The sequence below is a fragment of the Podarcis erhardii genome (assembly GCF_964252035.2).
Source record: "Podarcis erhardii genome assembly, chromosome: 17".
Lineage (NCBI taxonomy): Eukaryota > Metazoa > Chordata > Lepidosauria > Squamata > Lacertidae > Podarcis > Podarcis erhardii.
In genome coordinates, this window is record NC_138515.1 from 29,690,082 (window position 1) to 29,716,364 (window position 26,283).

The 26,283-nt window shown below is 44.4% G+C and overlaps 2 protein-coding genes across 2 annotated transcripts in view; one reads left to right on the forward strand and one right to left on the reverse strand.

Moving 5' to 3' along the window:
* LOC309332179 (stimulated by retinoic acid gene 6 protein-like) overlaps nucleotides 1-26,283 on the forward strand; it is a 198,113-nt gene that overhangs the window by 149,241 nt on the left and 22,589 nt on the right. The gene's annotated exons all lie outside the window — the stretch shown is intronic.
* SHB (SH2 domain containing adaptor protein B) overlaps nucleotides 1-26,283 on the reverse strand; it is a 160,252-nt gene that overhangs the window by 18,699 nt on the left and 115,270 nt on the right. The window contains exons 4-5 of the mRNA XM_081845300.1: nucleotides 24,565-24,739; nucleotides 22,611-22,730 (exon numbers count right to left, since the gene is read on the reverse strand). Coding sequence (XP_081701426.1) covers nucleotides 22,611-22,730; nucleotides 24,565-24,739 — 295 coding nt within the window. The remainder of the gene's footprint in view (nucleotides 1-22,610; nucleotides 22,731-24,564; nucleotides 24,740-26,283) is intronic.

Here is a 26,283-nt window from a genome sequence, read left to right on the forward strand (position 1 = left end):
GTGATGTGCCCTGAAAGCTTGAAATGTGCTACTTAAGAGACTGTTAGTAGCTGGTAGTAAGTACTGCTGTGGGGGGACACCCTTCTTTCTGTCAGTAAATTGGGTAGACTGTCAGTTCTGATCTGTTAAAAACAGCCTGTCTTCTCCAGCGATCCTGACACAGGCCTTGGAACATCTCACACTGCCAAGTCTAAAATGCAGGACCAAAATGCCACGATGGTGAGAACTGATTTCTGTGGCCTGCTTGCTCTTGCTGTTATTCCACGATGATGGCCACGGCCGCATTTGGAACACGGTCAAATGATGGATTTCTGTCTTGAGAAAAGAATGACGGAAATCAGGAGGCTATCCTAACTCATTCTCACCCTGTCTTTCTTTCTCTGTTGAAAAAAGACTGACATCTCTATTTGCCCAGTCCATTTACTTCCTGGAATTTACAGCTCTCTTCTTGTTTGGTAACATGCCGCTCTCAGCTGGAGAATGCAGCTGATATTCCCAACAAAACAGCCTCCAGTTAAGTAAATGGCAACAATTTCTTTCTTTCTTTCTTTCTTTCTTTCTTTCTTTCTTTCTTTCTTTCTTTCTAAAAAGAGAGATCAAGTAAACATTGAGTTTGTTCTCAAAACAGGCTGGAAGAACAAGAAGGATTAAGCTTTCAACATTCAGTTTTGACAGCTAAGTCATAACTGAAATTTATTGGCCAGATTTTGTAGAACTTATCGGAAAGACAAAAGGTCGTGGCAGCCACACACATGCGCAGGTGTGCACACGTCCAAATGTTCTGCATTCTAGATGCTGCATTAACTGTCTGCGAAAGATGATGCCCAGCCAAGGTTTGCTTGCAAACTGAATCCAGTTTGTCAGTGTCCTTCTTGAACTGTGATGTCCAGTTCTGGGCACCACAGTTCAAGAAGGACACTGACAAACTGGAACGGGTCCAGAGGAGGGCAACCAAAATGGTCAAAGGCCTGGAAATGATGCCTTATGAGGAACGGCTAAGGGAGCTGGGCATGTTTAGCCTGGAGAAGAGGAGGTTAAGGGGTGATATGATAGCCATGTTCAAATATATAAAAGGATGCCACATAGAGGAGGGAGAAAGGTTGTTTTCTGCTGCTCCAGAGAAGCGGACACGGAGCAATGGTTCCAAACTACAAGAAAAAAGATTCCACCTAAACATTAGGAAGAACTTCCTGGCAGTAAGAGCTGTTCGACAGTGGAATTTGCTGCCAAGGAGTGTGATGGAGTCTCCTTCTTTGGAGGTCTTTAAGCAGAGGCTTGACAACCATATGTCAGGAGTGCTCTGATGGTGTTTCCTGCTTGGCAGGGGGTTGGACTCGATGGCCCTTGTGGTCTCTTCCAACTCTATGATTCTGTGATTCTATGAATCCACATGCTTCCCTTTCAGTCGACTCCCAAGTTCATTTAAAACTGTTGCTTGTGTTTCACTGACTTGAGCAAGCAAAGTGAACAAGTCCTGGGCTAGGAAGGCCAACAAGCAGCCTGTTTCAATACGTAGCATAAAGGTTCCGTTCCTTCAAATTGAATGCCTGCTTATATGAGCGAAGTCCCCCTTGTCTCGTTAGCTTTATAAAAGCAGGAAAGCAAAGAGAAAATGTCAACAGAGACCCTTCATTGCAACGTAGGAGTGGATGGGCATGGGCCTACGTGAAATATGTTGAACGGCAATAAAAACTGGGAACCTTGCCAGGGGGAAAGTCCCAGGCTTGTACCTGAGCATTTATACCTTACAAAGGCAGCCTTCCAAAGCCATTTCCTGGCTGCATCACTTTCAGAATGTAAACAGAGGAAAGTCAAGTCAGAAGCAGCCTTCCTGATGGTCTCCTCCTAATTGTAGCACCCACAACTGGAAGAGGTAGCAATTCAGAAGATGAAGCTATCCTTGTAAGAAGGCGAATGAGAAATAATTATGGTGCTTTTTTGGGGGGGGGGTTTAAATCTATGCAAGTGCTTGATGGTTCGATTCTGCTGCCTGGAGTGCTCAACTCGTTGATCTGGGGTTGGGTTGGGGGGCGCGAGGTTCTTTCAGAGAGCCAAACGTGCAGCAATATTTCATTCCATATCTGACAGCTACTATCTTTGCCGAGCAATTAACACCGTGCCTCTCCTCTGGCTCCGGTTGACATCATGCAGCTCTGTAGCATCACCCCCAACAAGTCAGGAAGCTAAAGCACTAGTGTCAGCTGCTTTTAGTAAGAAAGGGTTTTCCTTTTTTTAATCAGCTGCTTTGAAAAGAGGGACAAAAGATGGAGAAACCTGGTGGACAGCATCAAATGACAGGGCTTTCGGCAGAAAGCCAGCTTTCAAACAGCAGGGGCCCCTGTCACTTCTGCTTAAATGCTAGGTGGACTCAGAATACGGTTTTAAACAAAAGCCCTTCTGATGCGATATTTATTTGGAGAGAGGCGAGGCACACTCGTCTTGAACTTCAAACAACTATACTGCTTACCGGTGTGTCCAAGCAGACACTGGCTGCAAAACTTTTAAGGCTTTGTGGGGTTATAAAAGTCTGTTCCCCACAGGAAAAGGCTGTATGTGAAAACAAGATCAATGCACATTTTTTGCAGGTCAGAAATGGGGAACAAGAGCAAGCAAGAATGGAAGCTTACATTCACACATTTTCACTGTAAAGCTATGTTGATTTTGCACGAGAACTTTCAGATGTTTTTCTTCATGCAAGTAAAAAAAGAGTCATGGCAGAAATTTACCCCCGACAAAACAACAAAACAAAACAACAACCGCCCAAACAATATTATTATAGTTCTTATAAGCGAAGGTGCCATGGATGCATTTAGAGAAATCAAACCAGCATTGTGCTTAAGCAGATTGCACCTTTCATCTGCTGAAATGTGCTTTATATGGTCGTGGGAATCCCCAGAATTGCGAATACGGTGTGTGCAATTATCTATACGTGCTTTTTATTTATTTAGCAGAGAAAGGCGACAAGCCTAATACTCAACCTGGACTTTTCCACTGTGGATCCCACAGCTTCAAGAAGTTTATTCAGGTTCCTCAAGGAGAGAGTTCATGATACAAAAGACTCATTTTCTATTATGACAGAACTTCCCATGCTTGGCAAGTTCCAGGGCATGCTTCTTAGCCAGCCCAACTAGGCCCAAGAAGTCTAGGTGGCATCAAATACCACCTGAAAAGCATCCCAGGTTCTAGGCATCTGCATTTTAAAAAAAGACCAGGTAGCCAGAAAGTCAAATAAAAGACATCTGGCTTGATGCCTGGAAGAGCTGCTGCCCATCAGAATTTATAATATTGGGTTAGACGGACAAATAGTTTGACCAGGTATAAGGTAGGATCCTATGTTTTTAAGGGCACCAAAATCTCTCTGTCTCTCTGGGTGCATTCAGAAGTGGGGAATATTACATTTATTTTCCTGGTTGTAATACTAGCACATTCCTCCTGGTACCTAATACTACTTTTACACTGCACTGCTTGCTGCATTATGGAACTATGGCTTTAGCTGCCTTTAAGAGCTAAATTCCACTCACACCAGTGGGCATGGTGTGAAGCAACAGCCCATGTCCTTCGACATGTTGTCATCCTTTATGCGTGCTTCTGTTCCCCCATGGAACAGAAATGAAAATGACAGGAAAGAACTTCTGTCTCGCCACCTCTTCTTGATGTCTTCTGCTTCTGTTAGGTCCTTACCACTTTTGTCCTTTATTATGGTAATCTTTGTACGAAATGTTCCTTTCATATCTCCAATTTTCTTGAACAGATCTCTGGTTCTTTCCATTCTGTTGTTTTCCTCTATTTCTTTGCATTGCTCGTTTAAGAAGGCCTTCTCGTCTCTCCTTGCTATTTTTTGGAAATCTGCATTCAATTTCCTGTATCGTTCACTATCTCCCTCGCATTTTGCTTGCCTTCTCTCCACCGCTATTTGTAAGGCCTCGTTGGACAGCCACTTTGCTTTCTTGCATTTCCTTTTCATTGGGATGGTTTTCGTTGCTGGCTCCTGTATAATGTTGTGAGCCTCCATCCATAGTTCTTCAGGCATTCTGTCCAGCAAATCTAAATCCTTAAACCTGTTCCTCACTTCCACTGTGTATTCATAAGGAATTTGATTTAGATTGTATCTTACCGGCCCAGTGGTTTTTCCTACTTTCTTCAGTTTAAGCTTGAATTTAGCTATAAGAAGCTGATGATCTGAGCCACAGTCAGCTCTAGGTCTTGTTTTTGATGTTGGGACTACTGCCCCAAATTTTGTCATGAGTGGCAGTCGTGCAATCCATAAAAACTGCAGAGAGAGGACAGCACAAAGGCCTCACGATTTTCCAAGTTAATTGGGTTGCAAATGGATTTCCCCACCTCTGGAAACAATTAGCATGGAAATGAACGCTGAACTTCCATTAGATTTCCAGAAGTGGATTCCACAGATCAAACGTGAAAACTATCAGGTAAGGAAAAGTTGGGGGGAAATGGTATAAAGTGCTGTCTGGATGCAGCCTCATTCTCTGGTCTTTCAGGCCTTGTTATGATTTCATTGTCCTCCAAGTCCCAGTGGAGGGAAAGCAGTGTCTGACTCACAGAACCACAGAATTTCAGAGCTGGAAGGGACTCTGTGGATCATCTAGTCTAACCCCCTGCAATGCAGGAATATGCAGCTGTCCCATACAAGGTTCAAACCTGCAGTGTTGGCATTATCAGCACCATGCACTAGCCAACTGAGCTATCCATATCATATTTCTTACCATCTTGAGATAGCCTGCTGAACCAATAAGTCAGCCTCACATTCCGTTCACAGAAGCCTGGAACGGGAATGTTTTAGAATGTAGGAATTTTAAGAGCAGCCTTCAGAATCAGACTAAAGCTCCCATCTAATCCAGTATTCTGAGAGGTCAGCCCCTAAGCCTTCCCCAGCAGAAAGACTAAGCTCAGTTTCTTGCCTCCAATTGATGCTGCAGACCCGCCAAGTGTCCCTATTTTCCAGGGATGTCCCTGATTAAGAGAAGCCGTCCTGGTTTCTGATTTGATCCCGGAATGTCCCACTTTTCCTTAGGATGTCCCTATTTTCATTGAAGAAACGTTGGAGGGTATAGATTTATCTGGCCCCCAAGTTGTCTGAAGGAAATCCTGTACAATGAAACCTCGGTTCCCAAATGCCTCCAGTATTGTACATTTTGACTCCTGAATGCCGAAAACCTGGAAGTAAATGCTCCATTTAAAAAAATGTTTTTCGGAACCTGAATGTCCCACGCGGCTTCCACTCAGTGCAAGAAGCTATTGCAATCAATCGAAAGCCGTGCCTTGGTTGTCGAACTTTTTGGAAGTCAAATGGTCTTCTGGAACAGATTACGTTCAATGACAGAGGTTTGACTGTATAGGAAAGGTTTTTTTTATAATGTTTTATTATGTTTTTATATATGCTGGAAGCTGCCCAGAGTGGCTGGGTCGACCCAGTAAGATGTGTGGCATATAAACAGTAAAATTATCATTGTGGAATGGAATGTCCCTATTTTCATCAGAGAAATATTGGAGGGCATGATGCTGTTTTGAAAACAGAGAGGGGAAAGGGCTACAAAGACTCACATTAGGATGTAAGACTTAGACGTCCTTGCAACCTTGTGGGTGGTGCTGTGGTCTAAACCACTGAGCCTAGGGCTTGCCAATCAGAGGGTTGGCGGTTCGAATCCTCATGACGGGGGTGAGCTCCCGTTGCTCGGTCCCTGCTCCTGCCAACCTAGCAGTTCGAAAGCACGTCAAAGTGCAAGTAGATAAATAGGTACCACTCCGGCAGGAAGGTAAAAGGCATTTCTGTGCGCTGCTCTGGTTTTGCCAGAAGAGGTTTAATCATGCTGGCCACATGACCCGGAAAAATTGTCTGCGGACAAACGTTGGCTCCCTCGACCAGTAAAGCGAGATGAGCGCCGCAACCCCAGAGTCGTTTGTGACTGGACTTAACTGTCAGGGCTCCCTTTACCTTTTACCTTGATTGGTTCTTGAGTTACCAGAAACAGAGAAGGAGCACCCCCACCAACAACAACACGGCCAGTTTGCACAGTTCTCTTCACTGCTGCTGAAGGATCAATCTCTCTCTCTTTCGAGACTTTCCCTAACACGATGAATACATCAAACAAGATAAATTTTGCATGAAGCTGGAGGTCAGAGCAGCTTTCGCAACATGGTTTAAACATGGCTGAGCTGCAGCTTTTTCTAAGCCTGTGGGACAGAAGTTCCTTACTGCAGCAAAGCAATATGCATTTGTTGGAGAACACACTTCTGAGCCTGGCCCCTTTCAAGTTTCTTATGGATATCTGAATTGCGGTTTGGGGGAGAGGAGAAGCTCCTGGACTGTACAGCAAAGAGCTTGTTCAAAATGCACTGTAGCAGGTGAATCTTTGCTGGACAGAAGAAACTCCACGTTGATCAATATTGCACAAGGCCAAGCAGTTTAGCTGTTGGAATACCTCCTTTTTATCTGGAGAAAAAGATCTTCCTGAACCTTGGCCAGAGCTACTGTCCTTGCATTTCTACAAAATGAAGAAATGCAGTCCCCAATTGATCTGCAATTTTCATGCATTGTTTTACGCTGGTGCAGAAACTGCATCTGAGGGCTGAATACTCTCAACACATTTTTTAAAATAAAAAATATATGGTATAAACAGATTTGAAAAAGGGTTGGGGAGTGAGTGTAGTGGGCATCTTTTAAAAGGACAGTGGGAAAGTCCCAATTGCTTCTTCTTCTCAGAATCATACGATTGTAGAGTTGGCAGGGACCGCAAGAGTCATCTAGTCCATCTTTCTCCTTCTCCTCCTCTATCAGACTGATGCTCAAAGCTTATCACATAAACTAGTTCACTGTCTTCAGGGGTTTCTGCAAATTTTGCTTTGCCAATGCATCAGCTGTTGGGAGGGAGGTCAAATCCATTCAGTGGATTTATTTACTCTCTTTTCAGCAGTTCCTTCCCAAAATCCCCCTTTTCCTCCAATGCAGTTTTTCTGTGCACACAGTAAGCACAGCCCATTTCTACTTTTAGTTAAGTATTTTTATTTATTTATTTGATTTAGGGTGGCAGCTGCCCCCTGCTCCCTGGCTACGCACATGCTTGGCAAACAGAACTGCACACGATATTCCGAGTGCAGGAGCACCACAGATTTCTTTGGAGGCCAGTGGTTGCCTGTCAGCCCCTTTGTTTTTCAAAGGTCATAGTGGAGCTCTTGAAATTCCTGATTCTTCAAATTCAGTCCTATGCCTCAGTTACCTGTAATACATGACCCTATACAAACTTACAATGTCCTTAACTGATTCATTATCCCTCATGGTCCAATGTTTTGCCTTTAGGTGCATTGCAGGATAAGGTCCTTTCTTTTGCCCTAGTAATGCAATCCCTTGGCTCTGGGTGTCCAAGTGGTTTGGCGAACTGCAGACAAAATCTGGCTTACAAACTGCCTTCACCTGAGGAAAAGGTGCCGGTAGTTTAATGAATAAAAAAGCAGGAAAAGGTAACACACTTAAATGAATTCATATGCAAAGAATTCCTGGCTTCAGCGGCACTTAAGGCAGCTTGAAAAATGCAATTTACAAAGGTCAGCTTCATCTCTTTGTAATTTGGTCTTCAGATAGCAAAATCTCTCAAGGCTGGTATTCTATCAATTTCTTGACAACCCATTTCCACAGGGTGAAAATTTTCCCTCTAAATTAAATCTCCATCTCTATGCTCCCTAAATGCAATTGATTTATGTACTGATACATAACAAAGCCCTGTGTTTTATTATTTAGACCACACTGTGCCTACATTAATTACAGGTTTCGGCAGCCTGGTTGCCTGAAATACAGTTCCAAATTTTTTTTGCTTTATCTTCAGACTCATTTGTTTTTCAATTTTTAATCAAACGCAAAACAGAAACCGCCAGCAGTTTATGAACTGCAGCTATTTCCTATGTTCCTAACAGATTGATGGCTACTTCCTCATGGCATGGGTACATTTATGAGAACTGTTTTTTAAAAATCTTTAAATCAGGCACCCCCAAAACTCGGCCCTCCAGATGTTTTGGGACTACAACTCCCATCATCCCTAGCTAAAAGGACCAGTGGTCAGGGATGATGGGAGTTGTAGTCCCAAAACATCTGGAGGGCCGAGTTTAGGGATGCCTGCTTTAAATGGTATCAAGGGACAGGTCAACATTCCTTATCTTCTTTCCCTTCCATGGACAGATCCTTGCCAATGAAACGTAATGCACCGAAATATTAAATTTTGTTTTCCTGAGAAAAGGTCCAAGGCTCAAGGAGGATGGCTTGCTATCTGATAATCCCAAAACCATGTTTGAATAAACAGGGATGGCTGCTTAAAGCAAGTAGTTAGGCACCTACCTGTATTGCCAAGGGGAAATGAGGATATCGAAGGGAAACTTTCACAAAAGTTAACAGTTTGCCCAAAGATGTTTAGCGAGTTCATGACTCACAAGTGAACCAAGAAGGCCTTTCTGGCTTGTAAGATCATCACTAAGCCATTTTATGGTGCTGGAGGAGACTCTGGAGAGTCCCATGGACTGCAAGAAGATCCAACCTATCCATTCTGAAGGAAATCAGCCCTGAGTGCTCACTGGAAGGACAGATCGTGAAGCTGAGGCTCCAATACTTTGGCCACCTCATGAGAAGAGAAGACTCCCTGGAACAGACCCTGATGTTGGGAAAGATGGAGGGCACAAGGAGAAGGGGACGACAGAGGACGAGATGGTGGGACAGTGTTCTCGAAGCTACCAGCCTGAGTTGGACCAAACTGTGGGAGGCAGTGGAAGACAGGAGTGCCTGGCGTGCTCTGGTCCATGGGGTCACGAAGAGTCGGACATGACTAAGCGACTAAACAACAACTATATCATGCTCTAAATCATTAAGTTGCTCTGGTAGGAATGCTGCAAAGGCTTTTAAGATGGAGAACCAGTCATCTTCAACATGTGTGATGTGGCGTAAAAGAATGTTCTGAGAAATAATCTGGCTAAATGAGAGTTCAAGGTATCAGTCCAGAGAGGAGGGTTCCTGTTGCAACTCTGCTTGAGCCACAGCTTTGGAATGACTCCCCTCAATTCAGAAAAGACCATGCAGAGATAGAGGCAGTAGGCTTCTCTGAAAATGAATAATTCAAACTCTTTAAAATTAATCGGTGTTGGCATAAGAGGTCAATGTACCTATAATTTTAATTCACTAGCAGGCCTCAGCTATATCAGAAGTTTGAGGAACATTTAGGAAAACCCAGCCAGATGGGCGGTGTAGAAAATAATAATAATAATAATAATAATAATAATAATAATAATAATAATAATAATATGCCATGAGCACTTGGTTCAGATTAACCAAAGGAGGCAAGAAAATGAACTTCAATGCTTTGGGTACTGTTTTCTACCCTTTAAAAAATATTGGCTCTGGGAATTTTAAATGGCTTATACCAAGTTGTACCCATCAATCTGTTAAGAACATAGAGAAACTTAATTGTTCGTGGGGATACATATTAGCTAAGTGAGCAAGATGAGCTTCTTAGCAAGTCATTGTGCTGTAATAACTAATGGACACACAACTTGGTAGACACGACAAGCCAGTATCTCTGAATAAAGATTCCTCTCACAGGAGTAAAACTACCCACTCTATAAATAACCCTGCCATCTTCAGAGCATATTAATTAAAACATGAAGAGCCATTGCGGGCATTTAACGTCATTTTCATTAAGCAGGTTCCACAATGTAGCATTTATTACTGGTATTCCTATCTGGGTGAAGTAATCTCAACAACAACAAAAACCTATTAGCCCTAGAAGGAATAGCCGCAAAGTGTGACACTTGACTAGACAACACAGAGAGGAAATTCAATAAACTACGCCTTTGGGAACTTGCTCTAATGGACTGCAAGAGCTGACAGGCTGGTGCATTGCTACAACAGGAGCACTGATGGGCTGTTATACTGCTACCTTCAGAAGCTAAAGGGTAGAAACAATGTCTGATGGATAGCTCAGTTGGTAGAGCATGAGGCTCTTAATCTCAGGGTCCTGGGTTTGAGCCCCACATTGGACAAAAGATTTCTGCACTGCAAGGCGTTGGACTAGATGATTTCGGAGTCCTCTACAATTCTACGGGTCAGATCTGTACTGGAGTAGCCTGGGGAGAGTCCCAGGAGCCAGGTAGGGGAAGATATTTGGCACCCCAGGCCTGAGACACCCCACCTTGTTCTAAATGAATGTTCACACCGAGAGTTCTGGTAGCACAAGGATGGAAGACTGAAGAAACCCCAACTAAAGAATCATGGCAATAAAAATTGACGGACTATGCAGAACTGGCAAAACTGACATATAAGCTACAGGACAAGGATAACTGTGAATTTAAGGATGGATGGGAACCCTTTACAAAGTATCTGAGGACGCAACAAAGCGAACTGGACTCCCTGGCAGGTTTTGAATAAACATTCACAAACTTTTTATTGATAATAATCAGCTAAATAGTTTGAGGATCTATACAACTTTGTAACATGCAGAAAACAGCATTCTTAGAGAAACCAAAGACTGGAACTGAGGGAAGTTGGGGGGTGGGGTGGGTGTGGGTGGGTTTTGTGGGGAGAGGGGAGGGAGGAAAAATGGGGGGGGGACAAGGATGATATGTTTTTGGATCATATGTCTTGTTATAATTTTGAATAAAAAAATATTAGAAAATAAAAATAAATAAATGTTCACACCAGTCACATTGAGATTGATCCATGGCCCTTGCTAGCGCAGTGGATTGCCACAACTTTCTCTACAGCTCTTTATAACCCCTTTCCACAGAAAAGTGCTCCAGGCAAAAGATCAAAGACCAGTACAAAACACAGAAAGTTGCTTTCGTTTTAAAACACCCTAAGGCCCTGCTTTCTGGTCTCACGCTGAATGAGAAGTTGTTTGGATAGTGCCAGAGACAGGGGCTTTTTTTCAGTGGCACCCAGACTATTTTCCCTGGGAAAATCCAGGCAGTCTGCTTTCTTTGTGCATTTAAACATGTTGGAAGCACTTTCATTCAGGAGGTTCTATTAAATTTGAATGTGCTGGCAATATCTTTTTCCATAAATGCTTTTTAGAGCTGCAGCTCTATGCTAGTTTATTAGGTTGCATGTTTATTGGTCTAACTCAGGGGTGGATAACCCCTGGCCCAATAAAGGCCATAATAAAGGAGACTTTATTATATGTATGCTAAGCTTTGCTTTAAGCAGTGATTTTTCACTGGGGTACTCGGTGGTACTCAGTACCGGCACTTTTCTGTTGTTGTTAAGAAGAGTTTGGATTTGATACCCCGCCTTTCACTCCCCTTCAGGAGTCTCAAAGCGGCTAACATTCTCCTTTCCCTTCCTTCCCCACAGCAAACACTCTGTGAGCTGAGTGGGGCTGAGAGACTTCAGAGAAGTGTGACTGGCCCAAGGTCACCCAGCAGCTGCATGTGGAGGAGCGGAGACGCATTAAAAAGTATGGCACTTACTATAACAACTTCACTGAGTACTGGAACCTATTTTTCTAGAAAAAAAGCACTGGCTATAAGCTATATGTCATTGTATGCATATGCACATACTGTGGATGGGCAGGAAAATAGTACATCACTTTAACAAGCAACAGAACTTCCACTAAGTTTTCTTTCTTCAAAGGAAGGTGTTTTCCCTTGGGTGTTCATGAAAAATTGGGACTGGGCTTTTGAGGTATCATGCACCCTTAATGATCTTTCCAAATGTTCATCATTACCTTGCAACAAGATTATTCCCCTCCCTTGCTAAGTTGTAGATTTTAATGCCAGATATGTCCGTAATGAATACCTCATCCACAAGGGTAGCTTGGTTTCTAATAACAAGCAAACAAATCATTTTTAAAACTACACATGGGTTAAAATAAGATAACGTGAAAGAGCTACTCGACCAAAAACAAATGGAACCCCCAGAAGGTGGGTAGTTAGTAGAAGCTTGAATATAAAGGTCACCGTATTAGCGCCCTGCTAATACACAGGGCCTAAACCACAGAGCCTAGGACTTGCCGATCAGAAGGTCGGCGGTTCGAATCCCCGCGATGGGGTGAGCTCCCGTTGCTCGGTCCCTGCTCCTGCAAACCTAGCAGTTCAAAAGCACGTCAAAGTGCAAGTAGATAAATAGGTACCGCTCCGGCGGGAAGGTAAACAGTGTTTCTGTGTGCTGCTCTGGTTCGCCAGAAGCGGCTTAGTCATGCTGGCCACATGACCCGGAAGTGGCCAATAAAGCGAGATGAGCGCCGCAACCCCAGAGTCGGCTACGACTGGACCTAATGGTCAGGGGTCCCTTTACCTTTACTAATACACAGGGTGCAAAATTTGCAGCGCATTTTCTACAACGAGCTGATGATTACTAGTTGTGATGGTTTTACATTAACTGTACAAATTCAGAGGGTAGTTCAATGCATGGCTATAAACCGTAAAAGCTAAAGGGAACCTCCATATTCAGAGGCACTCTACCCCTGAATACCAGTTGCTGGAGTCAAATAAAAGGGCAGGAGGAGGAGGAGGAGGAAGGAGTCCTGTTTTCATGCTCTACTGTTGAGGCACCGGGCACACTTGAAGACAGAATAGTCTGCCCAAGCAAGATGAATGGCAGGGCACGGAGGGGTCATCTCCCTAAATAATCTGCACACTGGATGTGTCATGCTGATTACCGGTCTTCTGCAAGTGTCGGGATACGCCTGCCATTTCAAAAGCTGGCTGCAGTAAAACTTTCTATATCCCTTGCACTTCCTTAACAAAGGAAGCATGTGAGCAACAGATGAAAAGGGAGGAATGATCTATTGGTTATCATTTAGGAAAATATTCCCTGGCACATCATCTTCCATCTGTGGAATGTGGTCAGGAAGCTCACTCCCTACTCGTCAGCTCTGATTTACTAATTGCCAGAATTCTGCCCCTGGCTCCAAGAGGAGGCTAGAGAAGGGCATTTCCCCAAGGCTAGGCAGAAGAGCAGCACTAAATCACCCCAGTTTCCTGACCAAGGTTTTAAATAGACACTCCCAGAACAACTGTTCCAACTATTCCCACTGAACAGGCTCTGCCTACGAGTTAGCACTGTTCTTTCACTCATCGATAGCTCAGTTGGTTAGAAGGTGGTGCTGATAACGCCAAGGTTACAGGTTCTATCCCCGTAAGGGGCAGCTGCACATTACTGCATTGCAGGGGTTTGGACCAGATGATCCTCAAGGTCCCTTCAAACTCTAGGATTCTATGATTTATCATGGTGACATGCTGGCAGCCGACTTATACAAGCAAAGCCTTGTCATACAGGCAGCTTGTTGGCATTACCAGGGTAACATCAGACCCAACAAAATCACTTAAGATTGGTGGTCATGCTGCAAAAACAACCAGCAGCGGCACAGCCACAAGTTAAATTTGTGACTCCAACATTACAGTGAGCACCGCAGGGATTCTGTTTTGTTTAGCACAAACCAACGCTGCTGGAACCAACCCTCACGGCCACTTCTGTAATTCAGTCTTGCGAAGTCCTCCATCAACCTCCATCTGTCCTGGCCTGAGCACTTGCTCAAATGTATTGTATTTTTCGCTCTATAAGACGCACCTAGTTTTTGGAGGAGGAAAACAAGAAAAAAAATATTCTGAATCCCAGAAGCCAGAACAGCAAGAGGGATCTGGCTTCTGGGATAGCCTCTTGCTTTTCTGGCTTCTGGGATAGCTGTACAGCCTGCATTCGCTCCATAAGACGCACACACATTTTCCCCTTACTTTTTAGGAGGTGCGTCTTATAGAGCGAAAAATACGGTACTTTTGGCCACTTTCTCTTCCTTTCAGAGACCATTTCAGCACCCAGAATCTTTGAACAAATTCTATGCTCCCAATAAGGCACATACTGGTCTTCCCATGTCAACATCAGGGCTGGCTCAGCTGCAGCTCAGCGCAGAAACTCAGGAGATGAGCAGGAAGGTTGGTTCTTTATTCAGAGGGACGAAACACAACAGAGAACCCCACAGACTAGCCCGATGAAGCAGTTGCTGGAACTGAGGATCTGAGCCTCCCATTTCCTCCAAAGGCTCCTCCCCAGCTGGCTGCCTACCCAACAGTCGCAAACTCCTTCGAAGACGGGTTCTCTGTGCTTTTTGTTCTACTGCATGTAACATCCTCCTCGTTCTTGGGGACAGATGAGGAGGGGAGAAGGAAACTGTAGAACTGGAATATCTGGGGATCTGTCGCAGCCTCAGTCTCCTCCTTTGCTTCGCTCTCACTTAAATCTACTGCCTCCTCAGCCTCTGATCTGCCCACCCAGTGCCTCCTCCTCTGACCTTTCTTCTGTATCCCGAGACCATAACCCTGGCTCAGAGCCTCACCACTCTGATGCCACTCAGGGGGGTTCCCCAACTGCAGGGGGGTTCCCAGTGAGAGCCAGTGTGCTGTAGTGGTTAAGAGCGGTGGACTCGTCATCTGGTGAACCGGGTTCGATTCCCTGCTCCTCCACATGCAGCTTCTGGGTGACCTTGGGCTAGTCACACTTCTCTGAAGTCTCTCAGCCCCACTCACCTCGCAGAGTGTTTGTTGTGGGGGAGGAAGGGAAAGGAGAATGTGAGCCGCTTTGAGACTCCTTCGGGTAGTGATAAAGCGGGATATCAAATCCAAATCCAAACTCCTGTAGCCTTCCACCATTCCTTATCTAGCCTTCCACCAGTCCTTGTCTAGTCAGTCCCTGACAGTCAACAGAGTACCAAGGAAAAAGAAGCGGAATGGGGAACCTCAGGCTTAGAGGACCCCCCATGCTCCCCCCTCTCTCTGGCCCTTAGGACTTTTCTCAGACCACACCCTTTCCCCTAGCCACACCCCCTCTCCAGGCCACACCCTCCCCTCCCCTGCTCTGCCCTGCCCCCTCTTTTGAATGTAGACTGTGTCTTTGAACTATGATAATTCTTCTTGCTTGTCCAGAGGGAGGATAGAAGTCCCAGTAGGGGGATGCTGGTTTAGACCACAGCGCCTCTTGGGCTTACCAATCAGAAGGTCGGCAGTTTGAATCCCCGCGACGGGGTGAGCTCCCGTTGTTCTGTCTCAGCTCCTGCCAACCTAGTAGTTTGAAAGCACACCAGTGCAAGTAGATAAACAGGTACCGCTGCAGTGTGAAGGCAAATGGTGTTTCTGTGAGTTCTGGTTTCCATTATGGTGTTCCGTTGTGCCAGAAGCTGTTTAGAAGTGGCCACATGACCCAGAAAGCTGGACAAACGCCGCTCCCTCGGCTTGAAAGCGAGATGAGCGCTGCAACCTCATAGTCGCCTTTGACTGGACTTAACTGTCCAGGGGTCCTTTACCTTTTTTTTTTTTTTTTACTATCGTAGGATTTACATTGGTTGCTCTATGCACCGGCTCCTGAAAAGTATATCTGAAGGAGCGTCTCCACCCCCATCGTTCTACCCGAACATTGAGCTCCAGCACCGATAGCCTTCTGGCGGTTCCCTCACTGCGAGAAGCCAAGTTACAGGGAACCACGCAGAGGGCCTTCTCGGTAGTGGCGCCCTCCCTGTGGAACGCACTCCCACCAGATGTCAAAAAGAACAACAACTACCAGACTTTTAGAAGACATCTGAAGGCAGCCCTGTTTAGGGAAACTTTTAATGTTTGATGTATTACAGTATTTTAATATTTTTTTGGAAGCCGCCCAGAGTGGCTGGGGAAGCCCAGCCAGATGGGCGGGGTATAAATAATATATTATTATTATTATTATTATTATTATTATTATTATTATTATTAGGCTCTCAGGCTGCTGCAAATGTTTCTCCACTCTTGCTCCAGGGTCTTAGCTTCCCTTCAGAACTAAAAATGGCAAATGTTTCCAGAAGATGACTTTGGCAGAATTCAGCTTAAGCCAGCCTGATGCAGCAAAATGACTGAAGGAAATGCAACTGACCTGTGCTATGCAAGGAGGTCAAAGTCAGATAGCTCAGCTGTGCTCCCTGACCTTACTGATGTTAAGTTTATCCTGCGGTTCTATTATCTACCTCATGCACTGCGGACAAAGCGGAATCTTGCAGCTTAGCCTTCTTATTTATTACCATGCAGGCTTTTTGTCAGCTTGCAGAGTGTTTTTAATGAAGAAAGCCTTGTTTTCTTGTTCTCTAGGTACCAGAAGCTACAAATCAAGATTTATTGCCATGTGTACATAAACGGAACAGAACGTGTCTACCATTTGGAAGGAGGAGGAGAGCAAAGGAAAGAAAAGAAAAATCTTTTCTCACTACATAAATCAACACAGAAAGCATGGACTGGACTGTTGAGCAGCACATCTTGAAATTGCCACAGCTGATTCTTCATGCCTAAAGCCAAATAGCAAACTTGTCATCTGAGGGAGAAAAAAAAAGGCATTCCAAAGGGAAGTCTGCCACAAACATGACTTGCATTGAAATGACAAAGAACATCTGATTTGAAGCAAGGGAATCTTATTCCAAAAGTTATGTGGTCCTACTAAAATCTGTCATGTTTTTGAGAATCCAAACAAGGCTTTTATTTCATGGTTATCAGTGAGTATTATATATTCAGTGATATTAACATCCTTATGCTATGTTAACTGCTTGGTATCAAGTCATATTTTGTCATCTTAACAAATCCCTTAATAAGAATTACTTTCTTTTATTGTTTAGCTTAATGCCCACCTGACAATTCTGGCATTGACAATCACCAGGAATGAGTTGTTCCCTGGCTAAGGAGGTACCAAAATGGATTGTTGGACTGGCCAAGATAAGAATGTTCTAGAAATCAGGCCATATCAGAGGAGTTTTCTTTGATGAATTTTTACATAGTAGTTTACCTGTCTGTTATCTATGTTCACAATTTCAGTTCATGATGCTATATAGTAGCTATGAGCTGTTTTGGAACATAATGGTTGTTGGGGGACAGAGAAAAGAGAGAGAGACCGACAACACTCTCATTTCTAATTCACTATAAATCCTGCATTGTGTTGTGACCATGAAATATACAACTGCATTTGCCACAATGGTTCCACAACATAAACACTATAAATCCCATGATACAATGAGCATGCGCATATAGACCCTCTAAATATTAGTGTATATATCCAGAAATTCTGGAGACATCGCCTTACATGATTCTGGGTTAGCATGGCTTGGATCAGATTTCTCCAGAGAAATTCAGATCAGCAGTTAAGTGCCCTTAACAAAAACGGGGAAGAAAACTCTTGTGTGCTTTTTAAGCAAGTTGCTTTTTCAAAGCTAAGACCTCCTTGCATTTCTGAAGAAGATCTCTCTCATTACCCTTATGGCCAAAGGATGAATTTCTCTCATTTGTGAAGTGAGAAGATCTCAAGGGACGGCTATTTACTGTCACGCGACATGGCTTCCTGTGAGATCACACCATTCTACAAATTCTTCTTCGTGTGGCTTTATTTTCGCCCTCGTTAAAAATACGACTCAAACTGCCCTTCTTGTTCTCTGAATGCCAGGCTCGTGAAATCACAAGGCATGCTTGTCACGTTCTGTTGTAAAGCTAAGCGACTGTTTGACGAGACCAACAATACTCTGGGGCTAATAAAACAACAACTCCAAACTAAACTCTTATACGGCCCTTCAGAGAGTCAACAGCACACACTCCAGATGTCATTCATGGCTTTAATGAATCGGGAGGCTAGGCTTTTTCTAGCCTAGTTGCCCTCAAGCGAGAGAGACAAAAGGAACACTGTGTGGCAAGTGAGGAGAGCACACAGATTTCCCCATTAGCCGAAAGAAACGAGAAGAGACGCAATTCAAATTAATACACTTAATTAGCAAACAACGACTCAATTGTCAGAATCTATTATCAGAAATCGACAAAAGACAAACAAAAGGAAGAAAGATAACTCTGCAGTATTTCACGTTTAGCAAATTGCAAACTTCAGTACCGACTCCCTGCTTTTTAAAAGGAGGAATATTTTTGTGTGCGACAAACACCTTTCATTCAAAGCCATAACCCAGAGGTCAACTCAAACCTCCCGGTTTTCTTTACTGCCCCCGCAAGCCAACACCACTAGCAGCCTTGTCACCTATAGGACATGTCCCATCCATGACATGAAGGGCTACTGAAAGTCATTTCTTAAAGAGGGGGGGAAAAAACTTTCAAAAGATAGACCTTTCATTGAGCAAATATGGATACACTGAAAATTCCTGCGGATCAAATATAAATTTGTGAATTGTTGGTGAAAGCACAGTTGCATCCCCTATGAGCAAAAAAAAACATTTAAACAAACAAAAAAAGCAACTAAGAGCATTTTAGAACGATCAGAGGGCTGCTGGGGTAATGCATATTATTTATCAAGTCTGTGTATCAGAATATTTTGCAATTGTACTGCCAGTAAGATCATAATCAGAGCTTAACACTGTTTAAGGAAACTACTGTCTGCAACTCGAAAGGATTGTGTTGGGGGGGTGGGGGGAAATGAATACCTGAAAGAATTATGATTACTAATTTATACTGCACATCACGGCGCATGGATTTCTTCAGCATTTCTGAAGAAAGCATGTTCCTGCCTTGAAGAGCTTACAATAGTTTTGACAGTAGGGAGAGAATGGAGGGGTGGCAGAAGCAAGGGCAGCAAGAGATGAATGCACACGCTTGCAATTAAAATGCACTTAGGAGGCCTCATTTGATTTGAGAATGAAGATGAATGAAGATTAAGGGGTTGTATAACTGGAAACACTCTGCAAAGCAGCCTAAGATACAAGCGGCAAGTGTCACGTCTTATCAGCAATTACCGACATACGTGCCACGTTGAAAGAGAAACGTCTCTGGAAACCATGCAGATTACCTGGCCTGGGGAGCTTTGTTCACCTGGAACTTCAGGCGTGTGGAAGAAGAATTTATAGAAACACTTGATCTCATCACTATTAGAAGGAATATTCACAATTCCACTCTGTGGTAAGGAGGTCTTTTTGAAACAGCTTTGAGTCAGGAAACAATACTGACCTGTTCAATCCCTAACTTACAACAGGAGACATAATTTTTATAGGATGAAGCATTGCTATTAAAGTCCATCATTGCAATGGCCCCCTGAGGGCAACCATAATGTACCCTCTGTTGGGTTTTACTCTCTGCAACTCGGTGTCAGAAGTGGGAAGAAAGAGTTTACCCCTACAGAAAAGGTGCCACCAAGGGCAGTTCCAGCTCTTTCTTTTTAAAAACACACACACACACACACACACAGTGTATATGTGAAAGAAAAGCAACAGGGGGAACTCAGATACATTGTTGGGTAGATGTCAAACCTACTTATGCTGATTTAAGATTCTTGGATGGCGAAGATCAGGTGTAACCTGTTCAACTTAGAAGCGGGTGAGAACTTCAACAAAAAGCAATGTATTTCCCTGAACCCCATAAAAAGGTAAAAGGTAAAGGATCCCTGGACAATTAAGTCCAGTCAAAGGCGACTATGGGCTTGCGGCGCTCATCTCGCTTCAGGCCAAGGGAATCAGCGTTTGTCCACAAGACAGCTTACTGGATCATGTGGCCAGCATGACTAAACAGCTACTGGCGCACGGAGGACTGTAACGAGTGCCAGAGTGCATGGAAACACCATTTACCTTCCCGCTGCAGTGGTACCGATTTATCTACTCGCACTTGCATGCCTTTGAACTGCTAGGCTGGCAGAAGCTGAGACGGAGTGCCAGGAGCTCACTCCGTTGCGTGGATTCGATCTGCCAACCTTCCGATCTAGCACAGTTCAAACCCAAAGCCATCCAAGATGCAGGAGGAAAAGGCTTCCTTCTTCCCAACCCTGCAGTCCAGAAGTCTTTGTGTGGCACAGAGCCTAGGGCTTGCCGATCAGAAGGTCAGTGGTTTGAATCCCCGCGACGGGGTGAGCTCCTGTTGCTTGGTCCCTGCTCCTGCCAACCTAGCAGTGCGAAAGCATATCAAAGTGCAAGTAGATAAATAGGTACCGCTCTGACAGGAAGGTAAACGGCATTTCCGTGCGCTGCTCTGGTTCGCCAGAAGCAGCTTAGTCATGCTGGCCACATGACCCGGAAGCTGTACGCCGGCTCCCTTGGCCAGTAAACTCCAGAGCCGTCCGCGTCTGGACCTAACGGTCTAGGGTCCCTTTACCTTTACCTACCTTGCACTCTAAGGCTTCACTGGTCTAAAATACAAGCTAGCTCTTTCCCCACCCAGCTACTAACACACTTCACCCCTCAGTCACCTTTCCTTTCAGCTCTTATTGACATTCCAGTAGCCCGGCAGACTCCCACCCGACATGCCTCGGCGCTATGAAAACCATGCAATAAAACTATCAGAGCGCTTTGTGGTGCGACAGTGGGGAACGTGATGGATTCATTTATGAGCAAAGGTTTCTTCATGTGGTTGATTCTAGAGACATGGACCACCAAAGGAGAGATCTTGTCACACTTCAAGGCACCTCGGAAACTTGGTGGGAAAGGCGGGATTCCTTTTGTTCTAAGCCGAACAACTCAATAATAATAATAAAAGCACTCCGCTGTTTGCTTTGTTCTAACAGAGAAGCTATTTTTTAAAAAGAAAGAGTTCATCACTAGCACCACAAACCTGCAGCTGTTTAGCTATGTGGTATTTGGGGTGTGTGGGCGGGTGAGAAACTAAATCAGGCCTGTACAACTTGTGACCCACCCAGTCAACAAGAGCCCACCGCCCATTTATGATGCCCCATTAGGTCTCAGTACACGTCCTGGTTTTGCCTTCTGCCTGGAACTGCTAAAACAGACTTGTGAAGCGCTCAGAAGTCCGTACATGGCTGGTTGGTTGCATCTGGCTTAGGGAGCTACAAGCTGTGCACAGGGCCTGCAATGCTTTTCAGAAACATATCAGTCTAATTCATACAAACAGTTTAAAACCCAAGGCAGGGCTATAGCATTTAAGCAAATAAGTCTATGTGACATGGTGGAATCCTTTGCCCCCCCCCAAAAAAACTCCACCATCACCTGTAACTGTGAGCATAAACAGCATTCGTTGCGCGTTTAAAAACAAAACGAAAACACCATCCACTGAGAATCAGCATAGCGTCGATTTCCATGAGCGGCTTCAGGAACACCAAAGCGAAATATTGGGCTGCTGCCCAGTAAGGAGGAAATTTGATCACAGAGGAAGAAGAAGGGTAAACGCAAAACAAATACACCACGCTTTTGTTTCACTCTTCAGCCAAAGAATGACGGAAGCAGACGGCTCAGTAAGATAAACACTGAAAATCTGAGAATGCACGACCAGGAATAAGTCCTTGCATGTGGGGAATCACAGCAAGGGAGCCATCTCAGTAGGGGAAATCCTGGCGGCGCTTGTAGGCTTCATGTAAGGCAGAAGTCACAGCTAGCTGGCTGCATTGCATTCCTCTGCAGGAACACCAAAGTCCCTGGGATGCAGTCCAGCTCCACATCCCCTGCCCTCTCCCAGCTGCCTCTTGCGTCCCATGTCCACAGTTCCTTGGAAGAGGAGAGGGCAAGCACTGGCAGGTTTGGAAAGGTCAACTCTCCTCAAGGACAAAAGGTTTGGTCCTCAGACCTCCAGCTACTGAACCTCAAATTACAAAACTACCTGAATGCACAATATATATAGTGCAATTCATGCTTTTTTGCACTCAACATCTTATGGCAGCTATTTTCCCTAAAAACATGAGACCAGGGCCCTGCAGGATCTGATTGCTTTCCGCAGGGCCTGTAAGGCAGAGTTGTTCCGCCTGGCCTTTGGCTTGGAATCAATTTGATTCCCCCCCCCTTTCTCCTCCTGTGATGAGGCTGCATTTTAATTGTTTAAGGTTTTAATGTTGTATTTTAATCTTGTTTTTAAGTTGTATTCATTCAACTTGTTTTTATTATTGGTTGTTAGCCACCCTGAGCCCGGCCTTGGCTGCACACACAGGTCTCCTCTTTGAAAAGCTACTTTTCCAAAACCACCACCACCAATATATATTTGTATCATAGCAATATTCATATTTGTATTACGGCATGTAATATTATAGTTGATCTCAATAGTTGAGTATGTCCTAGTTTTCATATCCCTTATTGTTTAGCTTAATGACCACCCTAACAAATCTGGTAGTGATGATCACCTGAAATGAGTCATCCCCGGATTAAGGAAGGAATGAAACTGATTATCAAACTGGCTTAGATCTGAATATTCTAAAATTCAGAACAGATTCAATTCGTTTTATTTGATGAACTTTAATATGGTACGTTGCCAGTCTATAGGAGGACTGTTGAGGATTTCTACACTTGTTACTATTCTTGTGCCGCCTCATTACAGAATGGTCGGGCCTTGGGGAGAGAAGAGAGAAAGCGAGAGAAACTAGTAAAACAATGGGTTTATTAAATGTTGAGGTGGGTGGGAGGGAGGAACGAAGAGCAGAAACAATTTAATCAGCAGCTAGAAGAGATAAAGTGTATTTTGTTAAAAGGCACCAGACAAATACTAAAAAATCTTTGCACGTCCCTGGAGCATTACAACCAAATCTAGTAACTGTCATTCAAAGCAATACAGTCTGATGTTTGGAATTCTAAAATTCCTATGGGGTAGGCCTTTCTAGTGTCGATGCGAAGGAATGCTTTCTGTTTGCTCTTACTGAACCCAAGAAACCCCCACTTAAATTAAGTCACACCCATACAGTTTTAAATATATATATATATACTTACTTTAATGAAAGTGAATAGTCATGCTTGCTGGTTTGACTATTCCTCACTAGATAGCTACATTCTTTACACAACCGCAAGAGGTTTTCTGCATCTGTCCGACTGATTGCTCCATGATACCATCTGCAAGAGAAACCAAAAGCCGCACAGCAATCAACCATTTGGGTAAACATGCCTTGAGTTTACAAAAGATCTCACAATATAATTGTTCTAGTGTTTTAAGGGTAATGTAAGCGCGGAGGACACAATTCACAATTTCAGTGGGAGAAGATCTACAACATGTAGGGCAGGCAACTCTGGGGACATTTGTTTTATAGAACTTCCATTCTGAACAGAACGTTGTTTGTGTGCGCATCTATCTATTGCAATGCTAATGCCATATTTTGCATCCCTTTCCTAATACCTATCCTTTCCTTTTTCACTGACCTAGCAAGACTGGGTTTTCTGAAAGCTTTTCACCATAATCCCAAATTCTTCCTGATGATCACAAATAATTCAGACTACGTATGTAAAGTTTGGATTTTGTCCTCGCAATGCCCAATACTTCTTAAACAAACGTAATGGGGCGTAATGATTACATACCGTACCCAGAATCAGTCTTATGTTCTTGTATTCCTGCTCTCCAATTCCTTGATACACTTTTGAAAAGGCAAGAGTTGCATTTTAAAAAAATTAAAGTTGATTACACGTTGTGTTAGGGCTATTTTTTCTAGAAAAAGAGGTCCCGGAACTGAGTTCCAGGGAGTTCCAGCTGAAAAAAAGCCTGCTTTGTGCAAAAATGTAGGTGGTCGCTGTTGGATGAAATCCTACAGAAGCGGTAAGAGATGCTTATTTCAAAGCCAGAGTGATAACTACAGATTTCAAAGTAGATCTCAAAAAGGGGGTGAGAGACACTTTTGATACCCAGTTGTGCTCTCAATATCCCTTAGGACAGCCTGAGCTGCTCCAAAACAACCCTTTTCATGGCAAACACCAAGGCCCAGATTTAGGTTTGATGGGGCCCTAAGCTACTGAAGGTAATGGGGCCCTTTATATGTCCAGCTGTCCTTTGTCAACAACAAATTGCTGCTGTTTTTTTTGTGTTGAATAAATGCTATACGCTAATTTATGGACCTAATAGGTATTTGAACATAACAAAATATGTATTTTATCGAAGTCATTGTTGAACTGAAATACAATTAAGAAGAAGTTTATCTTATATTTTGGAAATGTACATCCAGTTTTCCCCCCTTTAAATTTTTTTGGGGCCCCCCCCAAGAGAGTGGGGCCCTAAGCTATAGCTTGTTTAGCTTATACATAAATCTGGCACTGCAAACACCAGATGTTCCAAACGCTATTTCCTGTTGCATTTTCTAGGTGACGACCTAAAGCTTGTTTTAAGCATGCACTGATTTATTTAAAATGTGGTATGGCGCTATGGGTTAAACCACAGAGCCTAGGACTTGCCAATTGGAAGGTCAGCGGTTCGAATCCCCATGACGGGGTGAGCTCCCGTTGCTCGGTCCCTGCTCCTGCCAACCTAGCAGTTCAAAAGCACGTCAAAGTGCAAGTAGATAAATAGGTACCACTCCGGCGGGAAGGTAAACGGCATTTCCATGCGCTGCTCTGGTTCGCCAGAAGCGGCTTAGTCATGCTGGCCACATGACCCGGAAGCTGTACGCTGGCTCCCTTGCCCAATAAAGCGAGATGAGCGCTGCAACCCCAGAGTCGGTCACGACTGGGCCTAATGGTCAGGGGTCCCTTTACCTTTATGTGACCAGGCAGTTTGCAACGTATACCCTAATTGTTACACCTTTCCAGGTCAAGGAGTTGTGATTGTAATGCAAAGCAGAGTCGCTGATGAGAAAGGTCTGTTGCTAATCTGCAATGCAGGCACCATGGCCTTGGAAACCTCCTGCAAACAGACTTCTCCTGTTCTCCTCATCCACCTACACAGCAAACTTCCAACTTGACTTACATTTGTTTTTCCAGTGGGATGGTCGGATCCACTCTCTCCCCCAGGATTCCACAGAATTCAGGGCTCCCATGCTTGATAGGTTTGAAGCCTCCCCCTGGTGCTCGGAGCTGTCGACGCCGATCGTTTGAAGATGGGGAAGGTGAAGACTGCCTCATTTCTCCCCCATTGAACTGGGCTGAAAGAAACATTCAGGCAAAGTGATTACCTCCAAATCAACCAACTCCCTGCAGATAGAAGGGCCCCGCAAAATCTTCAGCAGCACCCAGTCCCAAAGGAAGTTCTGATCAGCTGATTCGCTTAAGGAAGCTCATCAGCAAAAACCCTGTGCAAGGGCTTCCACTTGTGTGGTGGGGCTTTCCTCTCCCCCCCAAAAGGCTCTGAGGGATGAAGTGAAGGACATGAGGCAGGAGTTGGTAATGCAGGTGAGCTGTGCACAAGCAAGCTGCCGGCCAGCTCTACAGAGGCTCCTTTTATTGACACAATATGCAAACCCAGGCAGATACATTTTGGGCTGTGACCTTAATAATAATAATAATAATAATAATAATAATAATAATAATAATAATTTATTTATACCCCGCCCATTTGGCTGAGTTTCCCCAGCCACTCTGGGCGGCTCCCAATCAAATGTTAAAAACAGTACAGCATTAAATATTAAAAACTTCCCTGAACAGGGCTGCCTTCAGATGTCTTCTAAAGATAGGATAGCTGCTTATTTCCTTCACATCTGAAGGAAGGGTGTTCCACAGGCTGGGAGCCACTACCGAAAAGGCCCTCTGTCTGGTTCCCTGTAACCTCACTTCTAGCAATGAGGAAACCACCAGAAGGCCCTCAGCGCTGGATCTCAGGCTGAACGATGGGGGTGGAGACGCTCCTTCAGGTATACAGGACCGAGGCCGTTTAGGGCTTTAAAGGTCAGCACCAACACTTTACACATCTTCCAGTCCCGAGATCGTGGGGGTGGTACAAAGTTATTTTGGCACCTGTTTCCACCGCGTCATTTTCCCCTTGCACAATGTATGACGAAGGAGACAAAGGTCACAGACACAAAGGTCATAGACAGGACACGCAAGACTACTGAGACTGCAAAAGGTTAGACAGAGGGCAAGATGTTCAGACGGCTGTGGCCTTATCTGTCAGGGGGAGTGTGCTCTGCACCCCAAGGTCACGAGGCCAGACAGCTAAGGCTGCCCCCGGGTGGGAGTGTGCTCCACAACCCAGCGGTCATTCCTACAGAGGGGATTGGGAGAACCCCCAGAAAAGTGCGCAGTGGGGAGGAGGAGGGTTATTCCACTTTGCAAGCTGCAATGCTTGTGTTGACAGGGCATTCGCCATAGGGCAAGGAGGGCGCTTATGGGTGAGCTTCTCCTCTGCAAACAGTTCCAGAGGGTTTCCAGAAAGCTGAAGCCACGGTACAGCGCTGAAACATGACACTAACCATTTCCCTTTGCAATCGCACCAATTTCATCAGCTGTTGGAATAGACGGTTAGGATGGCTAAGCAGATTTGTAAGTACAATATGGGGGTACACTGATTTTTCTGGCAGCCAACTGCAGGAGGCAAAGCTGGGATGATATTCCCTGGGATTGATATTTGTGCTGCAAGCAAGAACAACACCCAGCTTTACTAAACAGAGACAAAGGACATAAATAAGGGACGCGGGTAGTGCTGTGGTCTAAACCACAGAGCCTAGGGCTTGCCGATCAGAAGGTTGGCAGT